The sequence below is a fragment of the Oryzias melastigma genome, linkage group LG4 (assembly GCF_002922805.2).
Source record: "Oryzias melastigma strain HK-1 linkage group LG4, ASM292280v2, whole genome shotgun sequence".
Lineage (NCBI taxonomy): Eukaryota > Metazoa > Chordata > Actinopteri > Beloniformes > Adrianichthyidae > Oryzias > Oryzias melastigma.
The window spans coordinates 29,423,574-29,448,952 of NC_050515.1; the positions used below are offsets into that span (position 1 = coordinate 29,423,574).

At 41.9% G+C, this 25,379-nt stretch overlaps 1 protein-coding gene across 11 annotated transcripts in view; it reads left to right on the forward strand.

The window, feature by feature from the left end:
- crocc2 (ciliary rootlet coiled-coil, rootletin family member 2) overlaps positions 1-25,379 on the forward strand; it is a 42,110-nt gene that overhangs the window by 6,459 nt on the left and 10,272 nt on the right. For all 11 annotated transcript variants that reach the window (XM_036211701.1, XM_036211704.1, XM_036211705.1 and 8 more), the window contains 16 exons: positions 9,032-9,102; positions 9,958-10,102; positions 11,208-11,314; positions 11,748-11,948; positions 13,440-13,527; positions 15,596-15,759; positions 15,902-16,084; positions 16,443-16,587; positions 16,654-16,800; positions 16,863-17,093; positions 19,634-19,827; positions 20,618-20,745; positions 21,095-21,264; positions 21,371-21,550; positions 22,289-22,423; positions 22,506-22,651. In XM_036211701.1, coding sequence (XP_036067594.1) covers positions 9,032-9,102; positions 9,958-10,102; positions 11,208-11,314; positions 11,748-11,948; positions 13,440-13,527; positions 15,596-15,759; positions 15,902-16,084; positions 16,443-16,587; positions 16,654-16,800; positions 16,863-17,093; positions 19,634-19,827; positions 20,618-20,745; positions 21,095-21,264; positions 21,371-21,550; positions 22,289-22,423; positions 22,506-22,651 — 2,435 coding nt within the window. The remainder of the gene's footprint in view (positions 1-9,031; positions 9,103-9,957; positions 10,103-11,207; positions 11,315-11,747; positions 11,949-13,439; positions 13,528-15,595; positions 15,760-15,901; positions 16,085-16,442; positions 16,588-16,653; positions 16,801-16,862; positions 17,094-19,633; positions 19,828-20,617; positions 20,746-21,094; positions 21,265-21,370; positions 21,551-22,288; positions 22,424-22,505; positions 22,652-25,379) is intronic.

The following is a 25,379-nucleotide window of genomic DNA, read 5'->3' on the forward strand; positions in this document are numbered from 1 at the left end:
TAACTCATCTAAACTAAAGAAATGCTAATTAAGTAATCCGTACTTTGAAAAAATTGATATTTTATTTTTTTGTTCTTTTTTTTGTTCTGTTTCCCCTCTCTGTCCTCAGCAGTCTTCCACTGCTGGGTTTTGTTCTTTTAGGTTGGATCTTGGTAGTCTTAGTTTTCAGGCTTTGTTTATTTGTTTTCTTTAGGTAGTTTTTTGTTATACAGTCATTATCAGGAGCTGCTGACTCTGACGGTCGACATGTCTGGATCAGCAGTCTCCATGACTTATTTCATGTTTGGAGCCACCATGGAGAGATGAAAGAGACACATGTGGATCTGGAGCTGCAGGTTGCAGACCTGTGGTCTAGTGAATGTGATAATTCTGAGAGGGTTCTTTAGTTCTGCAGCAATTATCTGCTCCCCTATGTGTAGAAAGTACAGTCCAGCTGAGCAATCATGACTGACGGATGTCTGCCACCAGCTGCCATGCAGCAAGGCACCATGGGAATGTAAACTCACAAGTTTCACTGGGACCCAACAAGGATTTGCAGATTAAGATAGGTTTCAAAAAGAAACGCAGTCATAAAGATAAAGTTGTGCATACATTTATGTCTCTGGAGGGCAGACAGCAGCAGACAGACAGGGATCCCTCCGCTGCCTGCTCTGACGTTTTCATTCTCTTATAAACATCTCTTTTTTTGCCACCACTCCTGGGTCAGTTTTATTGTTTATAAGCTCCACTGTTGTCGCCTGCTAAAAAACAAAAAAAAAAAGCGGCAGGACTTAAATATTCATTTATTTTTTCCCCTGGCAGAGCTCCAGTGTCCAGATAATTTTCCTGCTGTCGTAGTTAATGAATGAGCCTCAATGCTCACGCTCTCTCAGTTGGATCCATGTTTTGGGACTCGATGAATCAGCCTGTGACGTATTTTTGACAGTTTGTTAACAGGAGAAATTCTTATTCAAGACAAAGAAAGTCGAATTGAAAAGAGACATGTTAAACGTAAAACTTATTGTTGTATTCATGTTTTTTCTGCAGTTTTGTACTCATGAATACGACTTTGTCTTTATAAATACATTTCTTTTTGAAAGGTAATTTCCCCCATATTTTCAGTTCTTGGGCTTTGAGTTTGTGTTCTTGCTCTTGTTTCCCTGCTGGTTCGACTCTGTTCAAGGTTGTAGTTTGTTTGAAACAATACCAAAGAATGTGACTCTGAGCTATCAAGGGAAATTGTAAAAATGATGCACGATCCCTTCAGACTGGGCTTAAAAGCCTTTCTTATTTCTGAATATGTGATCAAAGTATTCCAGTAAAAACCTCAGGAGTGTAATAGGCTTCTCATGTTACTTTAAAGGCGTGCATACTTTTCCCTCCTTTTAGCACGTCAGAAACATGTGAAGTCTTAAACTGATGGAGCAGACCCGGGTGTGTGAGGTTTTATATGGCATTGTCCTTGAAGGGGGGGCACATGTGTTAAGTGCTGCAGGAGCAGCGCGTGCCTGTGAGCACATGCTGTGTAATATTAGGCAGACGCATTTACATAGATCATGTGGATCCCTGAGCGCCACAACAGCTGTTCCCATGCGTGACCAGAAAGTTCCAGTCCTCCCGTTTGTTATCCCACGTTGTGTAATTTGGGTTAGTGATGATACACAAACAGCGCTCACAATCAGCTGGGGCTCTTTCACACAGTCAGCACTCGGGGGGGTAATGTGAAGGGAGGAGGGGGTGGGCTTGTTATTCAAGTAGGAGAGTACGTTTCTGGGCTGCTTGGGGGCTGTGGACATCCGCTCCAGCTGTGTTTAGGAATCTGACAGATAGTACACTCCATTAATTCCCTTTATTAAGCCTCTGGGTGCAGGCCAAGCCAGAGAAAACGATTGCAGCTGTAACCCCTCACATGCTGCCTGGACGGAGCACGCATGGCCAGATGTCGCCTCGGATAAATCGGAGACACACAGAAAGGATCTGAGCTTGTTGACTCTCTTCTGGATTTGCTGAAAGTGCATAAAAGCTCAAGTATGGACCCCCAGCGCTTGTTTTTCTGTCAGAAATCCAGATTGGAAAAGTTTTCCCTCAAACCTGACCTGAATATTTGAAGAGCAGCTCTTCAGATGGTGTCACGGTTAGGTCAAAACAGAATAGAGTGTTTTTTTTCCCTTTTTATTACAAATCTATCCCACGAACAAGGCAGCATATTTGGCCCAAACACCAAAGCCTTCCAAACCATTCTCTGGTTGTTGGATCAAAGCGAGTTTATCCTTTGATGTTGTTTGAATTATTCATCAGAAGAGACAACACTAGGAGTGGCACAAACCACAAAAAGGTCATTTAAAGCATCATTTTGGAGCCCTGAGAAACAGATCCATTGGAATGGAAAAGAGTCTCGTTAGACCCTTTTCACTGTGACGTCGGACAAAATGGCGACAGGGACAAAAATGCGAATCGTGACTTCCGGTGTTCAGGTTTAGAACGCCAGAGCTGACGGCTGAACGCTGTTCAACTCTTTAACACCTGAGCTCCAGTGTTTATGTTCTTTAACTTACTGTAACTTTACAACCGTTAACAGTTTAATTCCAGTAGATGGTGAAGGAGAAAAGCAGCCTAGAGCAACTTTTCACCTTCACCATCTACTGGAATTAAACTGTTAATGGTTGTAAAGTTCCCGTATGTGAAAGATTTAGTGTTTAAGCGTGACCAGCGACGCCTCAGATGTTAAAGGGTTAACACAATTTTACATAAATGATAAAAGGTAACCATGCCAATTTCAACAGAAAAAGGTAACATAAATATTAAATGAATGTCCTGCCGAACTTTATTTTCATTTCCTGTCTTGGATTGTTTACAAATCTAAAAAAAAAAAAAAATTAAATAATCCTTCAATATCTGAAGTTCTATTGAGAATATTGACCTTTCATTTGAGCAGATATTATTCTAACGGGTTGGGCTTTGTTGATAAAATTGATTTAGGTTTAATAGATTAATCCTCGATTCATAAAAATAGAGATTTAGGACATAAGCTAAAGTCCACTAGCTTGATGCTAACGTTTAATGGAATTTCCCATAGGACGGCTGATGCTAACGCTCGGTCGACCTGAACATACATTACTGACTAAATGAACATCTTTGTAAACTCACAGACAGGAATTTTCCAAACTCTTATGAGGAAATATTTTTAAAGTAACATATGATCTAAAACAATGTTTTTTCTCATACTTTCTTCTTCTTCTGGAATAAGGTGTAATGCTACAGCACAAGCGCCACCTAGTGTCCAAACTGAAACGTCCTCCAGGAGAAGCAGAACAATGTTTCCAATGTTAATGATCTGAACATTTTAGTTAGAACTTCTCCTTTAGAGAATCCATGTAACACTGAATGATATTAACAATCTCATTATTTCACTGATACATTTACAGTATGTGATCTGGATCAGATTAATACAAATATATTCAAAACATGTAGTAGATTATTAATGTATTTCTAAACAAATGTGTATAAATGTGTAAACTCAAAATTGAATTGAATTGAGAAGATTGAAAAAATATCTGAATTGAATCAATCCAGGCGCTCGTAAATCGAATTGTTTCTGGAAATTATAATTGATACCCAGCACTACTAACGGTTTCTATTCTGGCTGATGTTCTTTAAACGTGTTTTGAGTGCGATCAGCACAAAAACTGATGGAAATTCATGTTGTAATCGGACCAGCTAAGATGCAGATTGCTGCATGTGTTTTAACTGAACCCAAGGATAAATGTAATTGTAATAACAGGTATTTGTTTTTTTGTGTATTTTGTTGTATTTGAAGGAGGAATTGTAAAAATAGGAATGCTTTCAATAGGAATATTTTTTTGATGGTTACAAATGCTTTTTCTCCTCGTTTCCCTTTATTATCCTGCAGGATCAGACACGGTTATGAACTGTGGAGCTACGTCAGAAAATAACACAACAGTTATTAGTTTTTCTTTATTGTCAGACACGTTGAAATTGTCTGACTTTATCTCTGTTTTTAGTGATTTTGTGAACACAGAAATGTAATCAACTTTAACTTTAAAGATCTTCTGCAGATCTACGTTTTATCAAGCTAGCGTTAGCATTAGCATCAATTAGAAGAGTAAAATCTGAATGACCTTCATAATCAAACCAGCAGCATTCAATGAAGTTCCTGTAACCTTCATCTAACTATGACCGGGTTGTAGAGAGAAATAATCCACGACTGGTTTAATATCATCCAGAGGATTTTGGGAAGCAGCTGTGGAGCGTTCTGAAGGAGGAATACTGACATCTGATCTGAGAGGGAAACAATACAACCAGGTATCTAGAAGATTGTACACATGTTACAATTAGGGAGCTTACCTTTCATTATTTACATAAATTGCTTTAAACAACGTACTAAACTATCGACATAATATAAATACGGAAATCACTCTGCACACTCGCCGTTTTGTGTGGCGTCATGTGAAAAGATTCGATTTTTCTATACAAGCACAAAATTTACAGAGTCTGTCCTTTGATCACTGCAACAAAATACCACAGGCAGCTTTAGTGGGACTGGAACCAGGACCGTCCGGTGGTCCATGGACGCCGCTCAACAGCAAACACACCCACGGACCCCCGCTGAGCCCTGTAAGCTCCTGCTTTTGGACAGACCAAAGCGCTCCTCTCTGCACGTAGATTCTTCCCTGATTGGGCGTGTGGTGAAGAACAAACATTTTGGGCTCACGTGGACATCATGGTGATGAAATGTAGCGATGCAAGCGAGGGAGTAAATGATGAAAACGGGGGTCTCTAGAACGGCGTCTGGGGAGTTTCCTGGATGGAGCATGGCTAATCTGCAGCAGGACGCAGCCGGCTGCTTTACAGCTGACTGGGGAGAAATGCAGGAAGACCATCTCTTGTCGTGGAGTTAGGGTAAGGTTCTTGGAAGGAGCCACAGCTATGCATGAAAAAGCACCAAAACCTCACATGAATTTATGCTGAGGACCTCAGGGTGATGAGGACACCTGGTTACTGCAGATGCTGCAGTGACAGCTGGAGGGACGGGACTCATTTATCTGTGAAAGACTGATGACATTTAGCCCTTTATGAGCCTTCAGTTGTGCAGAGGCTGGTGCTGCACATCCCTGTGGTCAGGTTGTTGTCTTGATTTAGGGTCAGAGGAGCCTCACAGTCCAGTGAGCACAAAAATCTTTCCTCAGTTTGGGCTACGGATTGGGCTACTTTTCTAGTAAAAGCTTACACTACAGGTTTTCAGAAATGTTGGTGTCTGCGTCCAAAATCCAGACACACAAGTCTGCATCTTCCTCGAAGTCCCCATTACAATTTTTTTTATTTTAAAAATAAGTTCCCAGTAGTGTTTTGATTATGATTATGGAGTTTTTAACCAAAATCCCACAACCTAAATGTCTTAAAAAGCTATTTTTCATGTTGATCTGAAGCCTCTGTTTCCAAAATATCCTCTGAGGGGGCGTGGCTTTTGGAGCTGAGCGGAGTAGCCCCGCCTCCCCTCCGTCTAATTATGATAGACAATTTTAGAGTTGAGCTGGTGATTAAGCAATCTGCTAGCTTTTCTGGCTAATTTGGCATCTACCTTTTGTTATGCTAAATTGGAGTTTAGCTATTATTTTAGCAACATGCTGCCGTTTTTGGCTAATTTGTTATCTACTGAGGTTTTTATGGGCTAATTTAGAGTTTAGCTCCTATTACAGCATCAGGCTTACAATTTTGACTTGTTTAGTTTACTGAGGAATTTCAGGCTATTTTGGAATTTAGCTAGTAATTAAGCAACAGGTTAGCTTTTTTTTTTTGGCTAATTTGGAATCCATTTAGGCTTTTTGGGCAATTTTGGAGTTTAGCTTATATTTAAGCGACACACTAAATGTTTTAGAAAAACTGGTATGTATTAGGGATTTTTAAGCAAATTTACTACAAATCTTTCAGAAATTTAGATCTACTTCAGCACTCTTTCATAGTTCTTCAACAAAATTTCTAGTATTTTAGCATATTTAACATTTTGCAGATAGCTTTTGTATTTTCAGCAAATCCCTGCAGCAATTAAAGTGAATTGCATGACCATTTTCAGCAAAAAGCTTCAGCATTTTCAGTGACTACTTTCAACATAAACATTCACACTAGCAGTATTGCAACTTTTTTAGTTACATTTGTTCTCTTTCAACAGAAAAATGCCACACATACATGTTAAAAACTCAAAAATCAGGGTTTTCATGGGAGAGGGACTTGAAATGATTTGATGGCTGGAGCTTCACGCCAGCTGCTAGCAGGAGCTGCAGCAGTGTTTCCTGCACTCCTCCTGCTGCTGGTCCTGTGGCTGTCACCTCAGCAGTAAAGACGGCCCTTTGCTTTGCAGCTCTGCTGTGAAAAACACCAGAAGCGTGCAGCCAAGCGCGTGATATTCATGTCATTTGAAGCACAAATTTATGAAAAGAGCATTTAAAAATGTGTTAATAACGGCAGCAGAGCGGCTTGAACAGTGGAACCATTGTCCTGGCTCTCCTGGAGCCTGCTGGAGAGATTAAGCACCCAGAAAAAAGATGAGGTACAGAGGAGAGGGAGGGGCAGGGAGGGGGTCGCAGGGTTGATTTGAGGAGCTTGGATGTTAGTGTGGAGGGTTTCAGAGGGAGGGGGCTGCTCTCCTGCACTACACGAGGAGTCGGCGAGGGCAGCTGGAGGCATGCAGCATGCTGGAGTTCTCCAGAGCCATGTGGTTTGTGTTAGTGAGGACAGGGTGTCTGGCACCAGCGTATAGAGTGGGTGGTGCAGATGGAGTTTTGGGTGTATGAGGTTGAGAGGTTACAGATTTGGATTTTCAGATATGAAAGAGAATGTGAAACTCCTCGATGAGAAAGGCCAGGAGGTGTCTCTGTTTTCACATGCTAGTGACAGCTGCAGCTAATCATGCAGCGACACCTACTCAGTGCACACACACCAACAGTCGGCCTGTTGTTCTGCTCATCAATGGAAGCCATTTCTGCTGTCAACAGCCCAAGGACGATCGCTTTTCATGAGTTTCCAAAACTAAAGATCTCATTTAGCTTCTGCTTAAACACATAGTTCTACAAACAATTCAATCCCAACAAACAGCTGAGGGAGTGTGTTTAGAAGTCACTTATCGAGCAAAGAATCAGAATCTGGCTGAGATATCATAAATGCCTGCAGACATCTGCTGTTGCTATGTGCAAGTTTTGTTGCAACTCCATCCAGCTGGATCAGACGCCGCTGCCGCCGGACTCACATGTGGACAGTGGACCGCCAGGATCCAAAATCTTTAACGTATTGTAACTTTTAAACCATTAACACAATAATTCCAGTAGATTCTGAAGGAGAGAAGTGGTGCCGCTTTTCTCCTTCAAAATCCACTGGAATTATTGTGCTAACTATTTAAAAATTAAAATAAATCAAAGAACATAAACAATGCAGCTCCAAAAAGAATGTCAACCAAACAAACTTTTTCTTTTGTCACCAGCATTCTGTTCTTTTTGTTAAATATTTAAAACATGAAGCAAGTTCTTCACTTTTCATCTTGGATTTTAGCTGGTCATTTTATTTATAAAATTGTTATATATTGAAAAATGTGCTGCAGAAACGTCAGTATATCTAAAGGAACCGAGAATTACTACTGGCACTGAAGCATAAAGACATAAAGACAAAAAAAAGAACCCAGCAAAAACTTCCCATCAACATCAGAACTGTTTTAACACTTTCGCTATAAGAAGTCACCCCATCAATTTTGTCGGGTAATTTTCACTCGATATAGTAAAACCAATAAGAAGTGTTTGTCATAAAAAATAGATCAGAATATGACAACACAAGATAAATTAGAGTAGTTCCGTGAATGTTTAGTCAGCATTCACATCCTTTCCATACATTTCTCCGCACGTAAAAACTCAATCACACTTTCAGTGATTTCAGCTATTTTGGTATCTAAACGTTCAGCTCATTCAGGACATTACTGCTTGTATTTTTGGTATTCATAAACTTTATAGTTTTTGAAATATTGAACAAAATATGCTCCATAGGAAGGGAATGAGAAAATCTTCAAATGTCAAAATTTTAAGTAGATTAACAACAAGCCTTTAAATATACTAATGGGATATGTTTTCATCTTTTATAGTGATTAAGAAAATGAAGTTTACATAATATTCAGGCAACATGCTAACGATTTCAGCTAATTTGTTATCTACTGAGATTTTTGAGGGAACATTTAGAATTTAGGAATTTTAGGCAATTTTGGAGTTTAGCTATAATTAAGCAGTGTGCTAGCCTTTTTTGGCTGATTTGGAATCTAGTAAGGTTTTTGGTTTAATTTGGAGTTTAACTCATATTTAAGCAACACATTAAATATTTTTGCAAAGTTGGCATGTATTACGGATTTTTAAGCAATTTTACTACAAATTTTTCAGAAATTTAGGTCAACTTCAGCACTCTTTCATAGTTAATGTATAGTCTTTTAGCATATTTGACATTTTGCAGATAGCTTTTGCATGTTTAGTAAATCCCTTTAGCAATGAAAGTATTTTTTGTCAATATTTTCAGCTAAAAGCTTCAGCATCCTCAGTGGCTACTTTCAACAAAAACATTCACACTAACATTATTGCAGGTAATGTAAGTTTTCTAGTTTTCTTTGATTTTTAACTGTGGTTTACGTAACAAAATGGAAAATAAAACATGAAGATTCTAACAACATCCTCAAAAATTACAGAAAAATTAGGAATTTGAAAAGAAAAACTACTAAAAAGAAAAAAAAAAGCAGTGATACTGGAGACTTGGCCTTTGGTTCACCCATTCCTGGGACATGTGGGACTTTTCCAGGAACCCATGACACTCAGAAAAATGCAACAAATTGAACATCATGTAAATACTTTTGCTTGGGTGAAAATCACCTGACAAAAGTGCTCTATGATGAGTCACTGAGACAGTCAGTGGAGCTGGAAGCCTCTTTATACTGTAGCAGCAGATTCCCCCTGAATGTGTCAGTTACTCGGTGAACCGCAGGAATCAGCTGTTTGTTTGTGTCGGGCTGCAGGTCCATCAGAAGCGTCTCGAACAGGATCTTGGCATTGACGTCCAGTTCAAGCTGCAGGAGGAGCAGAGGAGGTGAGTGACTAGTGCAGAGCTCATGAAAGATTGGAGCTCACAGTGAAAGATTGGATCAATTTACACAATGATTCCTTTTCATCAAAAAAAATTGACTTGATTTACTCAACTTAAAGACTTTATTTGCTAAAAATTCAAATGTTTCACTTTTTACAGTGTAGTTGGAGAAAATGTTGTTATTCTTTGGTTAAAAAAGGTTAAAATCCTGGAAAACGTCCATCAGCTTGTCGTTTAGATGTACACCTTCAGTTTTAACCAGAATTGGAGGAAATGCTCTGCTATAATGGACTCTCAGTTTCTTTTTCTGTGTCATACTAAAAGCAGAAGTGGGTGGAAGTATTTCTGAGAAATTTGAAGCAAGAAATATTTGGGCTTTTATTCCAGCGGACATAGAAAGATCCATAGTGGCCTGTTTCCTTAAAACCTGCAACTAATGCTTTCCACCTGTGTTTCATGTCATCACTGAGCTTTATCATAATCCCCTTGGTCAAAACATTGCCATGGTCTGATTATTGCTGCCTGTTAGTGGTGTGAAGCAAACTAGCTTCACTCTGAATGTCAGACAGGATTCCTCCTCGGTCTTCTCTTTTTCTGCACATCTCATTTCCATTCAAACTCCAAACCCCTCGCTGGACAAAGATGAGTTTGGGTGTCTTTTACTGAAGGAAGCGATGCTGCATGCTTGACATGAATGGAGTGTGGAGCAGCAGACAGACCAAACATGATTCCTGACCATCGTACGTGTTCTCCCGTTCTGTCTGCAGGTGCTGTGAAGATGCTGCCAGTCTGAGGTTTCAGTCGTTTGTTTTGTCAAAACCTGTGCTTGTCATTACAGGACAGTGTGTGTATTTTCAGGTGTGCCAGTCTCAGCCAGGTGAACTGTGTGCTGCGGGAACAGCTGGACCAGGCGGGCGCCCTCAACAGAGAGCTGACTGAGAGCGTATGGACGACCCAGGAGGAGCTGGTGCGGTGTGAGACACGCCTGCAGAGGCAACAGCAGGTGAGACAAAAACCTGAACCCAAAGAGAGTCAGTCAAAAACAATGACAGTGACACCTGGACCTCAGCCCTCTTTGCAGTCAAAGTCCGGATGAGTTCACATGGGGTCCAGTTGTTTCATCAATTCCCCTCATTCCTCTTAGTTTCTCCGCTCTGACTTTTGAGTTGTTGTTTCCTGTGAAAACATTCCAGTTCCTGAGAGGACATTTTGAGCAAACAATCTGGCTGCATGGTCTGCATGTGTTGACTCAGTTTTTGTGAATGTGCCAGTCTAAAACCGTGCACTCAGGTCACACTAGCACACGTGTACAAGTCAAGGCCCGGGGGCCGGATCCGGCCCTCCAGATCATTTCATTTTATTGTTATTAATGGTCCGATGTTATCTTGTGCTCATTTCTAACTTGTATAATTTTGGCAAAATATATTTTTATGGAGAGTAAAATATTGAAAGTAATTTAAGGTTTAAGTTGATTTATTCTGGAATAATATTCCTGCCTTTTTATTATTCATAATTAGGTTAAAAAGTTACAGTTTACAGTAACTTTTTTGGACTACTTGGGAATAACTAAGATTTTTAGTCTATTTTGGAGCCTAGCTAATATTTCAGCTGCATGCTAGCTGCTTTGGAAAATTTATGGTTTTTAAAAAAACATTTTTTTAGGGTGTTTTGGAGTTAGGCTAATTTTTACACACTAGCTATTTTGGCTAACGTAAGTCTTTTTTGTTTGTTTTTTTTAGGCTAATTTGGCATTTAGTTCATATTTTTGCTGGCTATCAGCTTTAGTGTTTTCAGCTATCAGTTTCAACGTTTTTAGCTATTAATTTCAGCATCTTCAGCTAACAACACTAGCATCTTCAGCGGCCAAATTCAGCTTACAGCATTCTCACTAGCATTATTGCAGGTAATGCTGTATATCTAATACATGATCATGTAATAAAGTTATGGTTTTATAGTTTTAAGATTTCAGTTTTAGAGTGTTCAATAAACCTTTATCCTGTTGGACCTAGGTGTGTTTTGTTTAACACTCCTGCACTAGAATGAGCAGCGGTTCACAGCAGCCTCCATCACTGAGCCTCAATCAAACTGGTGTTTGTCTGCGTCTGCAGATGGCTGTCTCCCAGTCGGACCGCCAGCAGGCCGGGATCAGAGCTGTGTGGCGCCTGGCCGCCTCCCTGCGGAGTGAATTCACACAGCTTAGGACTTTCACTGACAGGTGAGTTGAAGCACAATGCCAGGATTCCTGAAGCAGGACACACCCAGAACTGCACAGTGACTGTGCATGCTGCTTCCAAGGATCAAAGTGGAAAAGGTCATCGGGTCGGCCGTCCTCCTGCTTATTGTTTCCTCAGAGGGTGAAAGACAGTTCAAAGCGTTTGAATCTTCTGATGAAGTTATCCTTCAGGACAAAACGTGAGCTTGAAGCCTCTGTAATCTATGACAACCATGAGCTGCACCAAAGAAAAACACAAGACAAGTGTCAGCTCTAGACACTTTGTAATGAAGCTGAGCTGTAACCAATCACACTTCAAAGTTGGCCTGTTCTCCAGAGCCTCAGATATCCACCTTTATCAAACACGGGACATGTTCTCACTCCTCTGCATCTTTCTCATGCAGCTCACAGACTTACTCTCAACTCTTTTCAACAGAACTCTTTTTGGAATGCTTGCGGAGTGTGCTGCTGTGAGCCGGCTTCTCCAAGCTGCATGTACGGGCTTTGAGGCCAGGCTGGCTGAAGAGGGTGCGTGCAGTCGTGTGACAGCACTCGAGAGACAGCTCAGGGAAAAGCTGAAGGAGGCCATGCAGCTGCAGGCCGGCTGGGACGCTCAGAAAGTTCAGCTGAACTCTAGGTAGAGCCATCGCTGAATCCAGGGGTGGAGCTTGTTCTGACCGGGTTATGACGACGCTTAGTTTAAAATCCCCCTCTGATGAAAAACCTGTCTTTATAGTTTTTAACATGTCTGTGTGTCATTTATCTTCTGAAAGAGAACAAATGTAATAAGAAATCATTTTGCTTTGTATTTCTGAGTATTTCTCCTTTTAAATCAATCAAAGTGTCTTGGACAGACTCTGTTTGAATGAATGATCTTCTTTCCATCAACAGCTCTGCTGCACATGCACTAAACCCTCATCTGTTCCTAGTGTCTAGTTCAGGTTCTGGAGAAGAGAAGATGGTATCTTCACATTGACTGCAGTCAAATGAGCCGCCGTTCACATTTCTGTGGTCAAATCAGCATCACTGGATTTTTGGTGTGAGTTTCATCCAATACTTACGGTAGCAGGACTGAGAACGCTGGAAAATCTCCACCAGACTCCACGGAGCTTCTTGATGTGACCACGGAAATGTGAACGGCGGCTCATTTGACCGCAGTTGGAAAGGATTGTAAATCAATGAAAGAGCATTTTGATGTTAGCTTTGATTATTTTATCAAGAACTCTGAGAAACCAATGATTGAATGTATTGATCACAGTCAATAAACATTGGAGAATTAGCTAAAAGAGTCTTTGGTGAACTGGAAGGAGAAAGAATCAGGATTTTGGAGGAAGTTCTGTCCATGAAGATCTTCACTTCCTCGTCCAGCTGACATCCGGATCAGAACCATACGGCTGGACATTACCCAGATTGATGGATGTTTTTATGGAGCAGCGGTGAAGATTTACGAGCTTACAGAGCTATCATAATCAGAGAGGGGGGATCAGGGGCGGAGCTACTAAAGGCCATGCCCCCTCAGAGGAGATTTTGGAAACAGAGGCTTCAGATCAAATGAAAAATGGCTTTTTAAGACATTTAGGTTGTGGGATTTTGGTTAAAAACTTTATAATCATCACTAAAACATTACTGGGAATGTTGTTTTTTAATCCAAAAAATTGTCATGGGGGACTTTAAAGTGACTTTACCAAAGTAACAGAAGAACTTCATTCAAAAAGAAGTCTGAGCAGTGCAGCTGACCTTGACTCTGAGAAAGAAAAAAACTTGAGTAAAAACTCTGGGAACAAGCTTGTGTATATTAGAATTATGGTATCACTTACCAAATTCAGGTTGGTCTGAAAGGAGGGCCTCGATGAAACCTCAGACCTTTACATCCTCCAGTCTTTCATGCTCCGTCTTTTGTTCAGAACCATCTCCTGTGCAACCCAATCACAGGTCTGCAGGAATGCCAATCCCTTTAGATCCTGGATCTGGGCTTCTTTTGAAATCCTCAGAAGCATTTGGTGGTGCCTTGATCCCGTGCACAGAATATGATAGTGCTGATGTCCTCGTCAAACATGATGATCACTCTTTTTCTTCTCCTCTGGCTGACCTCTGTGTGAGTGTGATATTTCTGTGTTGGCATATTTAGAATCCAGGAAATGACTGACGCCGTGCAGCACCTCCAGAGCCAGAAGGACGCCGGCCTCAGCGCCACGCAGCCGGGTTGGGATGGACAGGTAAGGCTCTGGGAAAGAGAGGTAGCATATCAATCAGTAAATTATTTGGAGTCTGGACCTCTGGTGTGATGAAGATCACGGCTTTTTCTTCTGGGAAACATCCACTCTGCTCTGCCGGCAAGTTTCTTATCTAGCATAAATGGTTTCTTGCTCAGAGGATGAGGAGAGCAGAGGAAGTGATGCTCGAGTAGATCCACAACCTTCACCAGATTCTAAGCCACATTCACCAGGTCATAACAATGCAACTGTCTTCACAAAACTATCCAACCATCTTTGCTATCAGACTGTCATTTTCCTGTAACCATTCTCCAGTTGGTAAGCAGTGAGGAGGACAGTTCCGGCTCAGAAACAGCATCTCCCTGCCCTCTGCGTGTTCTGGAGGCAAGACTCTCTCCGAGTATCAGGCAGTCACAGTGCAGCAGCTGCACACAGGAGCAAAGCAACACAACCTGTCTATCAGGGATAGGTTGATAACATCGATTAATCAATTTGAATCAATTTAAGCTCAACAGATCAATAATCGATTCATAAAAATATAGATTGAAAGTCCACTAGCTTGATGCTACCATTTAATGGAATTTCCCATAGGACGGCTAATGCTAACGCTCGGTCGACATAAACATACATTTCTGACTAAATGAACATCTTTATAAACTCACAGACATGAATTTTACAAACTCTTTTAAGGAAACATTTTTAAAGTTACCATTTGTGGTCTATTACACAGTTTTTTGCTCATACTTTATTCTCCTGGAATCTCCTTTAGAGAATCCATGTAACACTGGATGATATTAACAATCTCATTATTTCACTGATACATTTACAGTAAGTGAACTGGATCAGATTAATATAAATATATATAAAAATTATAGTAGATATTAATGTATTTCTAAACAAATGTGTATACTGGTAAATTAGAGATGTCCCGATCCGATCATGATCAAAAATCGGGCCCGATCACACTGTTGATGACTTGATCGATATCAGATGTTGTCTTATTATTCCAGAAAAATACTCCACTAGAAGTCTGCATGTCATGAACAGATCACAAAGTAGTTTAAACAGAAGGCTGAAAAAATTCAGTCAAGCTAGTGATATGATCAGATTCAGGCTTCCAGGATCAATAACTCTTTTAAAAACGCTTTAAACTGACAGCAGGTGTCTCTGTTGGTTTGTCCAAACACAAACAACAACCTTTAAAGGCATTTTAACAGAAAAAAGACAGAGTTTTGTTTCTTTTGAAATGGGAAGCTCTTTGTACTGCTGACATACAGACGGCTAAACAGCAGCTGCTAACTGCTACATGCTAGCTCTGTGATTTAACTCCTTAGAACCCGAGCTTTCCTTTGATATGCCTGTTTTATTATCTGACAGAGAAAAATAGTTAGGAAAATGAACTACTGTGGTAATAAAATCGAAAGAGCTTTAAAAAAGAATCACATAATCGTAAAAAAATAAAAAACTAATAAATGGTTCTAACGATATCAGCTATTCATGAACACTCATCACATTTTATGCTAAAACAAAATCATAATTTATTTTTAAGAATTTTAAATGAGGACAGGAATCACATTTGGTTAAAAATGTTCAATAGCTCTAAAGATATTAAAGCTAAAGTCAATAAACTTTCTCACATGATTATCACTTATATAACAAGAAAATAGTTTTTTCCCTAGTTTATATTTGCTGTATTTTTACTTGTTTATTAAAGCTACTTCACAGAAGTGTTCTATTTAAGTTTTTAATGATAAAAGAATGTTAATGAAATATAGATAAGCGACAACACTAATCTGTTTATTCACTTTGTTCATGTTTTAAATGTATTACAAAAGTATCGGATCAGGACTCAGTATCTGCAAAACCACAAAATTAAATGACTCGGAATCGGATCGGGCCCCCCAAAAAACTGATTGGGACATCCTTAGCCTAAATGTGTAAACTTTTATTTAACTGAATAAAGAGGATTGGAAATAATCAGAATCAAATCGATCCAGGCTCTTGCGAATCGAATCGTTTCTGTAAATTTTTATCAATATCCAGCCTGACTGTTCCTCTACAAACTTCACAGGAGATCCACACTGGTTTGGAAGCAGCTCAGAAGCAGGCGGACACATTAAAGAATCAGCTGCAAGGAAAAGATGTGGAGCAGATGATCCCCAAAGTACAGAGGGAAGGTCAGGAGGTCAAGGATGTCAGCGCGAGTCACTGCTGCACAAAGGAGCTCATTTCAAAGTACAGACTGATCTCTTAACCCTTTGTGAAAATGTCCCAACATCCAACAGGATCTTCATTCATGTCAGATTTGTGGGTGTGACTATTATAATGTTGGCGGCTGTGGCGTTCATGCGGCCCTTCATCTCACTCCATCACTCAGTCAGAAGCAGAGCCTGGAGGAGCTGCTTCCAGGGCTGCAGCAGGAGGTGCGCTCTCAGAGAGAGGAGCTGGAGGGACTGCGGCGCTCGACGCTGGACCTCCAGAGGCAGTGGGACCTCCTCAGGCAGCAGAGGGAGGAGCTGGAGGCGCAGCAGGCACACCAACGCACAGAAGCCCAAAGAGGGTACAGATGAGCTCAAAGGACGGCCGTTACGCAACACAAATCCTGTCAGGCCCAATTGTTTTCAGGCTGTGTGTGTTTACAGTTCAGATCAGGAACACATGTCACGCTCTGGCCGGCTAAGCACCTCAATGACATTGGGAAGCAAATGTAAATTATTTACACAGAATTACTGCTTTTATGCTAGAGGGATTTCTTTGAGCTGAAAGATCTAATTAGCTGAGAACTGAAGCAGGACATGCGATCAAGCAAAAAGAAGGGAAAAGCTCCCTCAGAGGTTCAGCCTTTGGCACCAACACTTAAACAGCAGATGAAATGCTGCAGAGACGTGTGGGAGAGAGTCATGCACTTTGTGTTTCAGGGAGAACAGTCTGCAGGAGCTGGAAGGAAAGCACTCGGACCTGCGCAGGGAGCTCTTCCTGATCAAAGAGGCCTTCAGTCAGGTCACTCTCCAGAAAGAGGTGCTGGAGAAGGACAAGGCCAGCCTCTCTGAAGCTCTCACCAAGGTAAACCGCTGCTGCCCTCGCAGAGCCAGCATCGGGGACACTTCAGTAAAAAGATCAACTCTGCAGATGGAGTTCCAGCTTGCTGCAAAGGACTGTGCTCTGACCAAACTGCACAACCAGGAGGCTGATCTAAAAGACACTGTGGTGAAAATGGCTGCCCTTAGTGAAGGTCTAGCTAAAGACAAGGTGGCCCTCAGCCGGATCGTGATGCAGGTCAGTCCCTGCTCCCAGTGACACACCTGAATGAGAGAGACAGCAGAGACCTTGTTTTGCAGACGGAGGGGGACAAAGGCGAGCTGGATGAGCGTAGACGGGAAGCTGTAGTGGAGCGAACCACGGCCAAAGAGCGTGCAGCACGGGCGCACGCAGACATGACGACCCTACGAGCTGAAAAGCAAGCCCTGGAAAGATCTCACACTCACCTGCAAGATCTTTGCCAGAAGCTGGAGGCGGAGCTGCATCTCCTGCTGGAGGAGAGAGCCAAGGCCCTGGAGACGCACTCCCAGGTCGTGCCCCCCCACTCCTTCCAAACAGGAAAACCATTATTGTATATATTGATCCTGTTTCTCTTTCTTATTATTTAGGTTAGATTAGATTCAACTTTATTGTCATTACACATGTACATGTACAAGGCAACGAAATGCAGTTCAGCACCAAACCAGAAGTGCAATAGGCAGTAAGAGCATGTGGCATAAATATTATGATAAATAAGTATGGTACAGGTTGTTTTACAGCATATGGGGAGTATTTACAGATCAGAACCAAGTACAGATGACACTATATATACACAGGTTAATGAGCAAGATATACGTAATGATCGAGGTAGGCACTATGAACATATTATACAGATGGATGGTTTGTTAAATGGAGAAGAATATAAACAGAAACTAGTATCACATAATTTACAATAGAGGAGATGGCAGATGATAAATAAGGCGATACAAAACTGATGACATGGGCAATTTGCAATGCACAACAAATACATAATATCAGTGGTTATTTAAGTTACTAGACTATTGTAGTGTTCAGTGCATAGACTGTGCAAACAGATTGTAAGCATGAGCAGAGTAGACCAATAGAGCAGTGGTGATGGTGTCGGGGTCTCAGGTCGGTGATGGAAGACTGTGAATTTACTTTTCTTCTGTACGTTTTTTGATTCATAATAATACTTGTGCACTCTATGCAAATTATGCAAGTTTGGTATCAAAACATTCAGCACGTTAGAGACATTATTGTTACTGAGGTTTTTAGGGCTGATTTTGAGTTTAGCTAATATGTTAGCACCATGCTAACGTTTTTGGCTGATATGGCATCCAGTGAGGTTTTTGGGGCTAATTTGAAGTTAAGCTAGTATTTTAGTAAAATGTTTTATTTTTATGTTTTGTTTAGCTAATTTGGCATCTTCTGAGATTTTGCGGGGTAATTTGAAGTTCAGCTAATATTCTAACAACATGTTTGTTTGTTTTAGCTAATTTGGCATCTACTGGTTTTTTTTAGATATTTGAAATTTAGCTAATGTTTTAGCAACATGTTATTTTTTTAATCTAATTTGGCATGTAGTGAGTTTTTTCTATTTTTTTCCAGCTAATTTGAAATTTAGCTATTATTTTAGCAACATGTTAGTTTTTTTTTGTTTTTCTTTTTGGATAATTTGGCTTCTAGTGAGGTTTTTTTTGGCTAATTTGAAATTAAGCCAACATTTTAGCAACGTGTTAGCTTTTTTGTTTAACTTGGCATCTACTGAGGTTTTTGTCTTAATTCTAAGTTTTACGCATTTAAAATCTTTTGCAATTTGTTTGATTTTCAAGAAATTCTTTAAATTCTTTATTCACCTTCTGCAATTTATGCAGCTTTTCGTCCTTTAGCAACGTAGACATTACACCATAGACATATACAAATAGCTTTAGCATTTTCAGCAAACCCCTTCAGCAATTACAGTAAATTTCTTCAGCATCTTCAGCAACCAGATTCAGCAAAGAAGCATTCACTCAAGCATTATCACAGGTAATGCAATTTTTCTAGTATTAATAACTTTTGCCACATTCGTGAAGCTTGTCGTTGCAGGAAAGATTTTTCTTCTTCCAGAGGGGAGCAGTTTGAGCTACTCTGTGTGCTTTATGAGTAACTTGGGACGTATCATGCTGGCGATACTCATGAACAAATGTGAACTGGAGAAGATAAATAGATCGACGGACATTATCCAGTAGGGGTTTAGTGAAATTACCAATAAATTAGCACCTAAAGTGTTCCCATTCTTCCTCGACTCCTCCGGTCTGTCCAGCAAAGAATGAAAGGAATCCTGTCCTGCTTTATTTGTGCTGAAACTCAAACTGGGATAATCATGAGGGCCGGAGCTAGAATAGAACTAAGCCAAACATTTATACACATTCCACCCAAACATTTCAGATAGCTTATCAGTAAAAATAAATCAGCCTACAATAAAACAAGCCCTGTGTGGCTTTCAGCATGACGCTCGTGTTTCATTTTGTTGTTGAGCATTTCTCACATCGATAGCGTGTAATTCATCCTTTTTCTCATTTACCAACGAAGAGAAAGTGAGGGACAATGTTTAGCTAATGTGAGTTCATTTGGGTTCAAATCACTCTGATGTTCTTGTTTCTTTAGAAATCCAGTTGGAGCTCCGAGCCAACAATACTTGCTTTAACTTGAGTACACTGAACAGTTTGGCAGTTACCAGTGAACATCCAATAAATAGCTTCACTAAATAATGTTAATCCAACCTTTAAGAAGGCTTGTGTCTGCTAGAAAGCAGGTTGTGCTGTGTGTCACAGAGATTTAGGTTCCACCTGGTGGACACTCACAAGCTTCTCCTAACCTCCTCGGTGTTTCTTTAGCAGCGGTTCAGGGTTAGAGCATCAGATTTGGCCCCATAAATTGTCCTGAGTGGAGGATTCATGCAGAGTCATGGTTGCTCACACTTCTCCATATGAAACATGAAATGTATTTGAAAACACCCAATGATTGATTCTTCTGCTGGGGGAAGGTTTGCTTGATACTATTTTCCTCTGTGTTTTGTGGTCTGCAGGTCAGAAGGCAGATGCAGGCTGTGACGGAGGAGCTGTGTGCGTGCAGGAAGGAGCTTGAGGAGAAGACCGAAGCCATAAAGAGAGTCACCCAAGACAGGGAGGAGCAGGCCAAGGACAAGGCCGCCCTGGAAGTCAGGCTAAACTCTGCTGAGCGAAAGGCCTGTGTTCTCACGGAGGGGCTGACTGCTCTGAGGTCTGATGGGCTTTCACAATCTGTCTTTGTGTATTTCTTTGGTGGTCTTTTTTTGTTGGCTAATTGGCTGGTTGGTTAGTTAGTTGGTTGGTGTGTTGCTTGCTTGGTTGGTTGGTTGGTTGGTCGATGGGTGGATGGGTGGGTGGGCTGGTTGGCTGGTTGGTTTGTTTGTGGATTGGTTTATTTGGATGGTTGGTTGGTGAACTCTCCATTTTTGTCTAATTTAAACAAAAATAAAAAGGTTAAAGCTGATTGGATCCTGATGTAATAAGATCCTTCTGCTATGGCCCAATCCAAATTCTTCCTACTCCCTTTCCCTACATTTAGCCCTCCAAACGGAGAGTTATGGAAACATAGTATCTCAGAATTCCACTCTCACTTTCACTCGATGACGTCACCAATAGTCGCCAGCCAACTGGCTTCCAGTGGTTGAATATACATAACAACAGCAGTTTTATAACATTAAGAAAGGTCATGCTACAACAACTAGTCATTACTTACATTTAAATGTAAACTTCTCTGGTTCACTCACGTACAGAAAAACGCTTCTCCTTCGTGGCACAGCACATCACTTGGAGGGGAGGATATTAAAAAATATATTTTGGGCACCATTTCCACTACAATTGCCTCTTCAAATGGAGGAGTATGAAGAAGAGAGGAATTCGGATTGGGCCTATGTGTTGACTTTGTGAAGAATTCTTGAAGTGGTTTGGGAGATTCCGGAAGTTTTCCAGCCACAGACTGAAAAACCTTCTTCGGGAGATTCAAACTCTTTGCCTCTGTGTTCCAGAGCAGAGAGGGAGTCCCTGGAGAAGGCCCTGTTTGAGAGCCAGGAGCTTTCTGCCTCCCTGGAGGCCGAGCTCGGCAGGCTGGAGGGCAGCAGGAACAGCCTGATCCTTGCTAACCAGGCCTTGACGCGTGAGTGGCCCCCTTCCCGCAGAGACCCCACCGTCGTCGGCGCCAAGCCCCTTGGCCATGAAGCCTTTCCAGCTGCCCACTAGAGAACCATATTTCAGCTCTGAGCTCTGCAGCATCTGGACTTCAGTATCTGTGGAGCTGCTTGTTCAGCTGACCGGGCTCCAGCTGCTCCACACAAACACTCATGGATCAGATAAAAGCTGGACTGTTTCATGTACAGCCATGTTCCAATGTATAGCCAGTAAAAAAGCTGCAAAAGCTCTTCTGATCCTGGAGCACCATTTCTTTGCAGACAATGGCTCAGTGTTTAGTTAGAGCCAAGGGTCCAGCAGTGTGTTCCTCTGTGCAGGTGATGCAGCTCAGAGACGTGGAGAGGCTGAGCGAGAGCTCGCAGAAGCAGCACAACAGACAAGTGAACTGGAGGAGAAACTAGCTCAAGTGAAAAGAAATGCTCTGTTGACGCTGAGCAACAAGGAGCAGATTCACCGAGAGCAGATAGAGACGGAGCGCATGCAGAGGGTACAGTAGACAGCTGGTGGTTTCACCGCCAACGTCACACAACCTGACTGCTTCTCACTACTCTCCAACATGCTTCAGTTCTCTCCTGCTGTTTGCCGTTTAACAGGAGCAACAATGTTCAGAGCTGGTGGCTCTTCAGGATCAGGCTGAGGAGCAGCTGCATCGGCAGTGTGAAGAGCTGCGCATGCGCAGCCAGAGGGAGCTACAGCAGGTGCGAGAAGAGCTGGCCTGGATGCAGAAAGAGTTCAGCCAAAGTCTTCTGCAGGCTGAGAGTGAGAAGCAGCAGGTTTGTTGGGGTAATTCCGTCTCGAAACATATAAAACCAAGAGTGTGCATTAACCCTTTAACAGCGGAGCTCCAGTGTTTCTGTTCTTTGATTTACTGTCATTTTTTAAAATTGTTAACACTATTATTCCAGTAGATTCAGAAGTAGAACAGCGGCTCACTCGAACGCTGGAAGCTCCGTGCTGAAGCTAGCAGACCAGCGACTATTGGTGATGGAATTCTGAGACAATATGTTTCCATAACCCTCTGTTTGGAGGGCTAAGTGTAGGGAAGGGAGAAGGAAAGAATTTGGATTGGGCCGTAGCAGAAGGATCTTATTACATCAGGATCCAATCAGCTTTAACATTTTTTTAGGTTAAATTAGACAAAATTATTTGGAAAGTAATAGACCAACCAAACAGCCAACCAATCAACTAAGAAACCAACAGATCAACCAACCAACCAACCCACCAACCATCTAACCCACTAACCAACCAACCCTCCAACTACCCAGCTAATCATCAATCCCACCAACTAACCAACCAATCTCCTTCAGAATCTCAACGGCTTACGGTTGAAAGGTTACAGTACGTTAAAGATTTAGTCTTTAAGCGTCACCGATGACGCCTCAGGTGTTAAAGGGTTAAAGATTACATATCCTGCTGGCATCACCTCCAATCCGCACTGGACCAGAATGCTCTCAAGTAAATCTCCAGCTTTTCGTCTAAACTCCTCTGACTGTGCAGCGTTCTGTGTCCAGGCTCTGTCTCTGATGGAGGCAGAGAAGGTCGCCCTCTCAGAGAGAATGGCATCCCTGCAAAAGGACGTCACCAGAGCAGACGTGGAGATCCAACTCATCCGCAGAGATGCCATCAGCAAACAGGAACAAGATCAGGTTCACATCTGGCTCCTCTCTTCTCATCAGTCCTGTTTTTTTATGAACACAGACACCAGTCTGGGTGTTTTTGTGTTTGCAGAACTCTATAGCAGTTCTTCAGTCGCAGCTGCAGGACCTGCGGACTCAGCTGGAGGGGTCTCTGGACTCCCACCAGGAAGCCCAGAAGAGTTTGACAGAGCAGGTCAAAGAGCTGGAGGAGGAGAAAGAACATGCCCAACAAGAGGTAGGCATTCTTCACATATTCTGCAGCTTTCTCCCTACATTTTTCACTTCAACGTAAACATCATGCTTGTTTCTTCAGTGCTACCATAATATATATAAACAGTGACTGCAGCAGTAACTAGCACAGACCTCCATGACAAATCACAGAGAATGGAGGGTCACTAGATAGATGGCAGAGGTTGTTTGTACTGTGGGATTGCAGAAACGAACAGTATATTTCAGGTTTGTTTAGCTTGGCGTCCAACAGGAGACCTTTGATCTGCTTCTGGTGTGACGGAGAGTTTGCACCAATTAGTACCAGGCTAAAGCAGAGCCATTAACCGTAGGCCTGTGTTGACATTGGCCAGTGTGATGGAGCTGCACGGCCGTCAGGCTGCCATCAGGTGCAGAGCGTACACGGCCAAATCCTGACAAAGAGGCGGGCCGGTGTCCCTTCTTTGGACTCTCACTCAGCTCGTTCGCTCCATCCTTTTCCTGTCAAACCCACAGGAGGAAAATATTGCTCTGCTGACCCTAATATAAACATAAAAGCGCAATTAGAGGCCATAATTCGGCAAGAGAGTGACATGCCTCTCTGCGCCAAACGAGAGCCGTAAATCCCTTCTCTTAGGGTTGCTTGAGGTCAGGATTCCAGGCATGGGGTGGCGGGGCGTTTCAGTGAAATAACAAACTCACACTCACCTCATTAAGATGTAACTGCAGAGTTGTGAGGGCCTCAGCAGCCCCTGCTTTAAAAGCCTGGGCTCCCTAGAAAAGCATATTGTTTATCTGTGTGGGACTTTTTTGGTTTCCATAAAAGTTAACAGGAAGGTCACCCTGTCTTTGCACTGTCTTCTGTCTCCCAGTGAGCGGGGATGTGTGGAGCCGGAGCAGAGGGGTTTTGAGGCTTGGGCGGCCCTCCCTGCCATTTATCAAGTCAGACTCTGTCATATTTGGCCTCCACTCCCAAACGTTCCTGTGTTTGATTGTTTTCATGAATCCAAACGGACAGTTTCCGTGTCAGTAACTCACAAAGCCGGGCTGAGAACGAGTGACAATGGAAGACAGACAAAGAGTCGGGAAGAGTCGCTCAATGGTACCAAGTTTGTGTGGTGTAAATAAACCAGTGGGGGAGTGTTTATTTTCTTCCTTGCAGCAGTGAGAGGCTGGCTCCACTGGGTTCCCTTTCCCCTCCCAAAACACAACAGTGCTGCCCTCACAGTGCCCGCACCGCTCCACCGTCCCCTGCTCCTCAATCAGATAAAACAAAGCAGAATGGGTCGGATCGGCTCGCTTGGCTTTTTTTCACATCAGAGTTGAGGAGAAGAAGTCATCATGTGTGGCCTCTAAGTATAACAGTCTTCCTCCTTTCCCCTCCGGTGCTGCCTCTCCTCTGGTTCATGTGGGGCAGCAGTTTATCTTCAGCTTTCTGAGGACGGAGCTGCAAAGAGCAGATGGGGGGGAGACACCTCCTGGCTGTGGGCCCAACTGCCTCTTATCTTTGAGCAGATAAGCTGGGGCCTCCCTGCTTTTCTCACCACGCACAACATGTAGCTATAAAACATAATATAGGTCACAGAGTACCTCAGGAATCTGCACACAGCACTTTAACCAGGAGACCAGCAGTTTCATCTTTCAAACAGTCAACCTCCAACAAAGGAGGTTAAAGCCCAAGAGCTGTTTATAGAGTTCAGGTTTAAAAAACAAAACTCATGACGACATATATAACACAGAGTTTTATCGTTATAGTTCCCCTCCGATTAATATCCTGTTTTTAGAGTTTCTAACATGTCTGTGTGTCATTTTTCTTCTGAAAGAGAACAAATGTAATCATAAATCATTTAGTTTTGTATTTCCGAGTATTTCTCCTTTTAAATCAACCAAACTGTCTTGGACAGACTCTGTTTGAATGAATGATCTTCTTCCCATCAACAGCTCTGCTGCACATGCACTAAACCCTCATCTGTTCCTAGTGTCTAGTTCAGGTTCTGGAGAAGAGAAGATGGTATCTTCACATTGACTGCAGTCAAATGAGCCGCCGTTCACATTTCTGTGGTCAAATCAGCATCACTGGATTTTTGGTGTGAGTTTCATCCAATACTTACGGTAGCAGGACTGAGAACGCTGGAAAATCTCCACCAGACTCCACGGAGCTTCTTGATGTGACCACGGAAATGTGAACGGCGGCTCATTTGACCGCAGTTGGAAAGGATTGTAAATCAATGAAAGAGCATTTTGATGTTAGCTTTGATTATTTTATCAAGAACTCTGAGAAACCAATGATTGAATGTATTGATCACAGTCAATAAACATTGGAGAATTAGCTAAAAGAGTCTTTGGTGAACTGGAAGGAGAAAGAATCAGGATTTTGGAGGAAGTTCTGTCCATGAAGATCTTCACTTCCTCGTCCAGCTGACATCCGGATCAGAACCATACGGCTGGACATTACCCAGATTGATGGATGTTTTTATGTAGCAGCGGTGAAGATTTATGCTAGAGAGACACAGAACTATCATAATCAGACAGGGGGGGTCAGGGGCGGAGCTCCAAAAACCACGCCCCCTCAGAGGAGATTTTGGAAACAAAGGCTTCAGATCAAATGAAAAATGGCTTTTTAAGACATTTAGGCTTTTGGTTAAAAACTTCATAATCATAATTAAAACACTACTGGGAATGTTTTCTTAATAAAAAATGGTCATGGGAGACTTTAAAAGCTGTTTCTCTTTCTTCCTTCATTTTTTTTTTTTTTTTT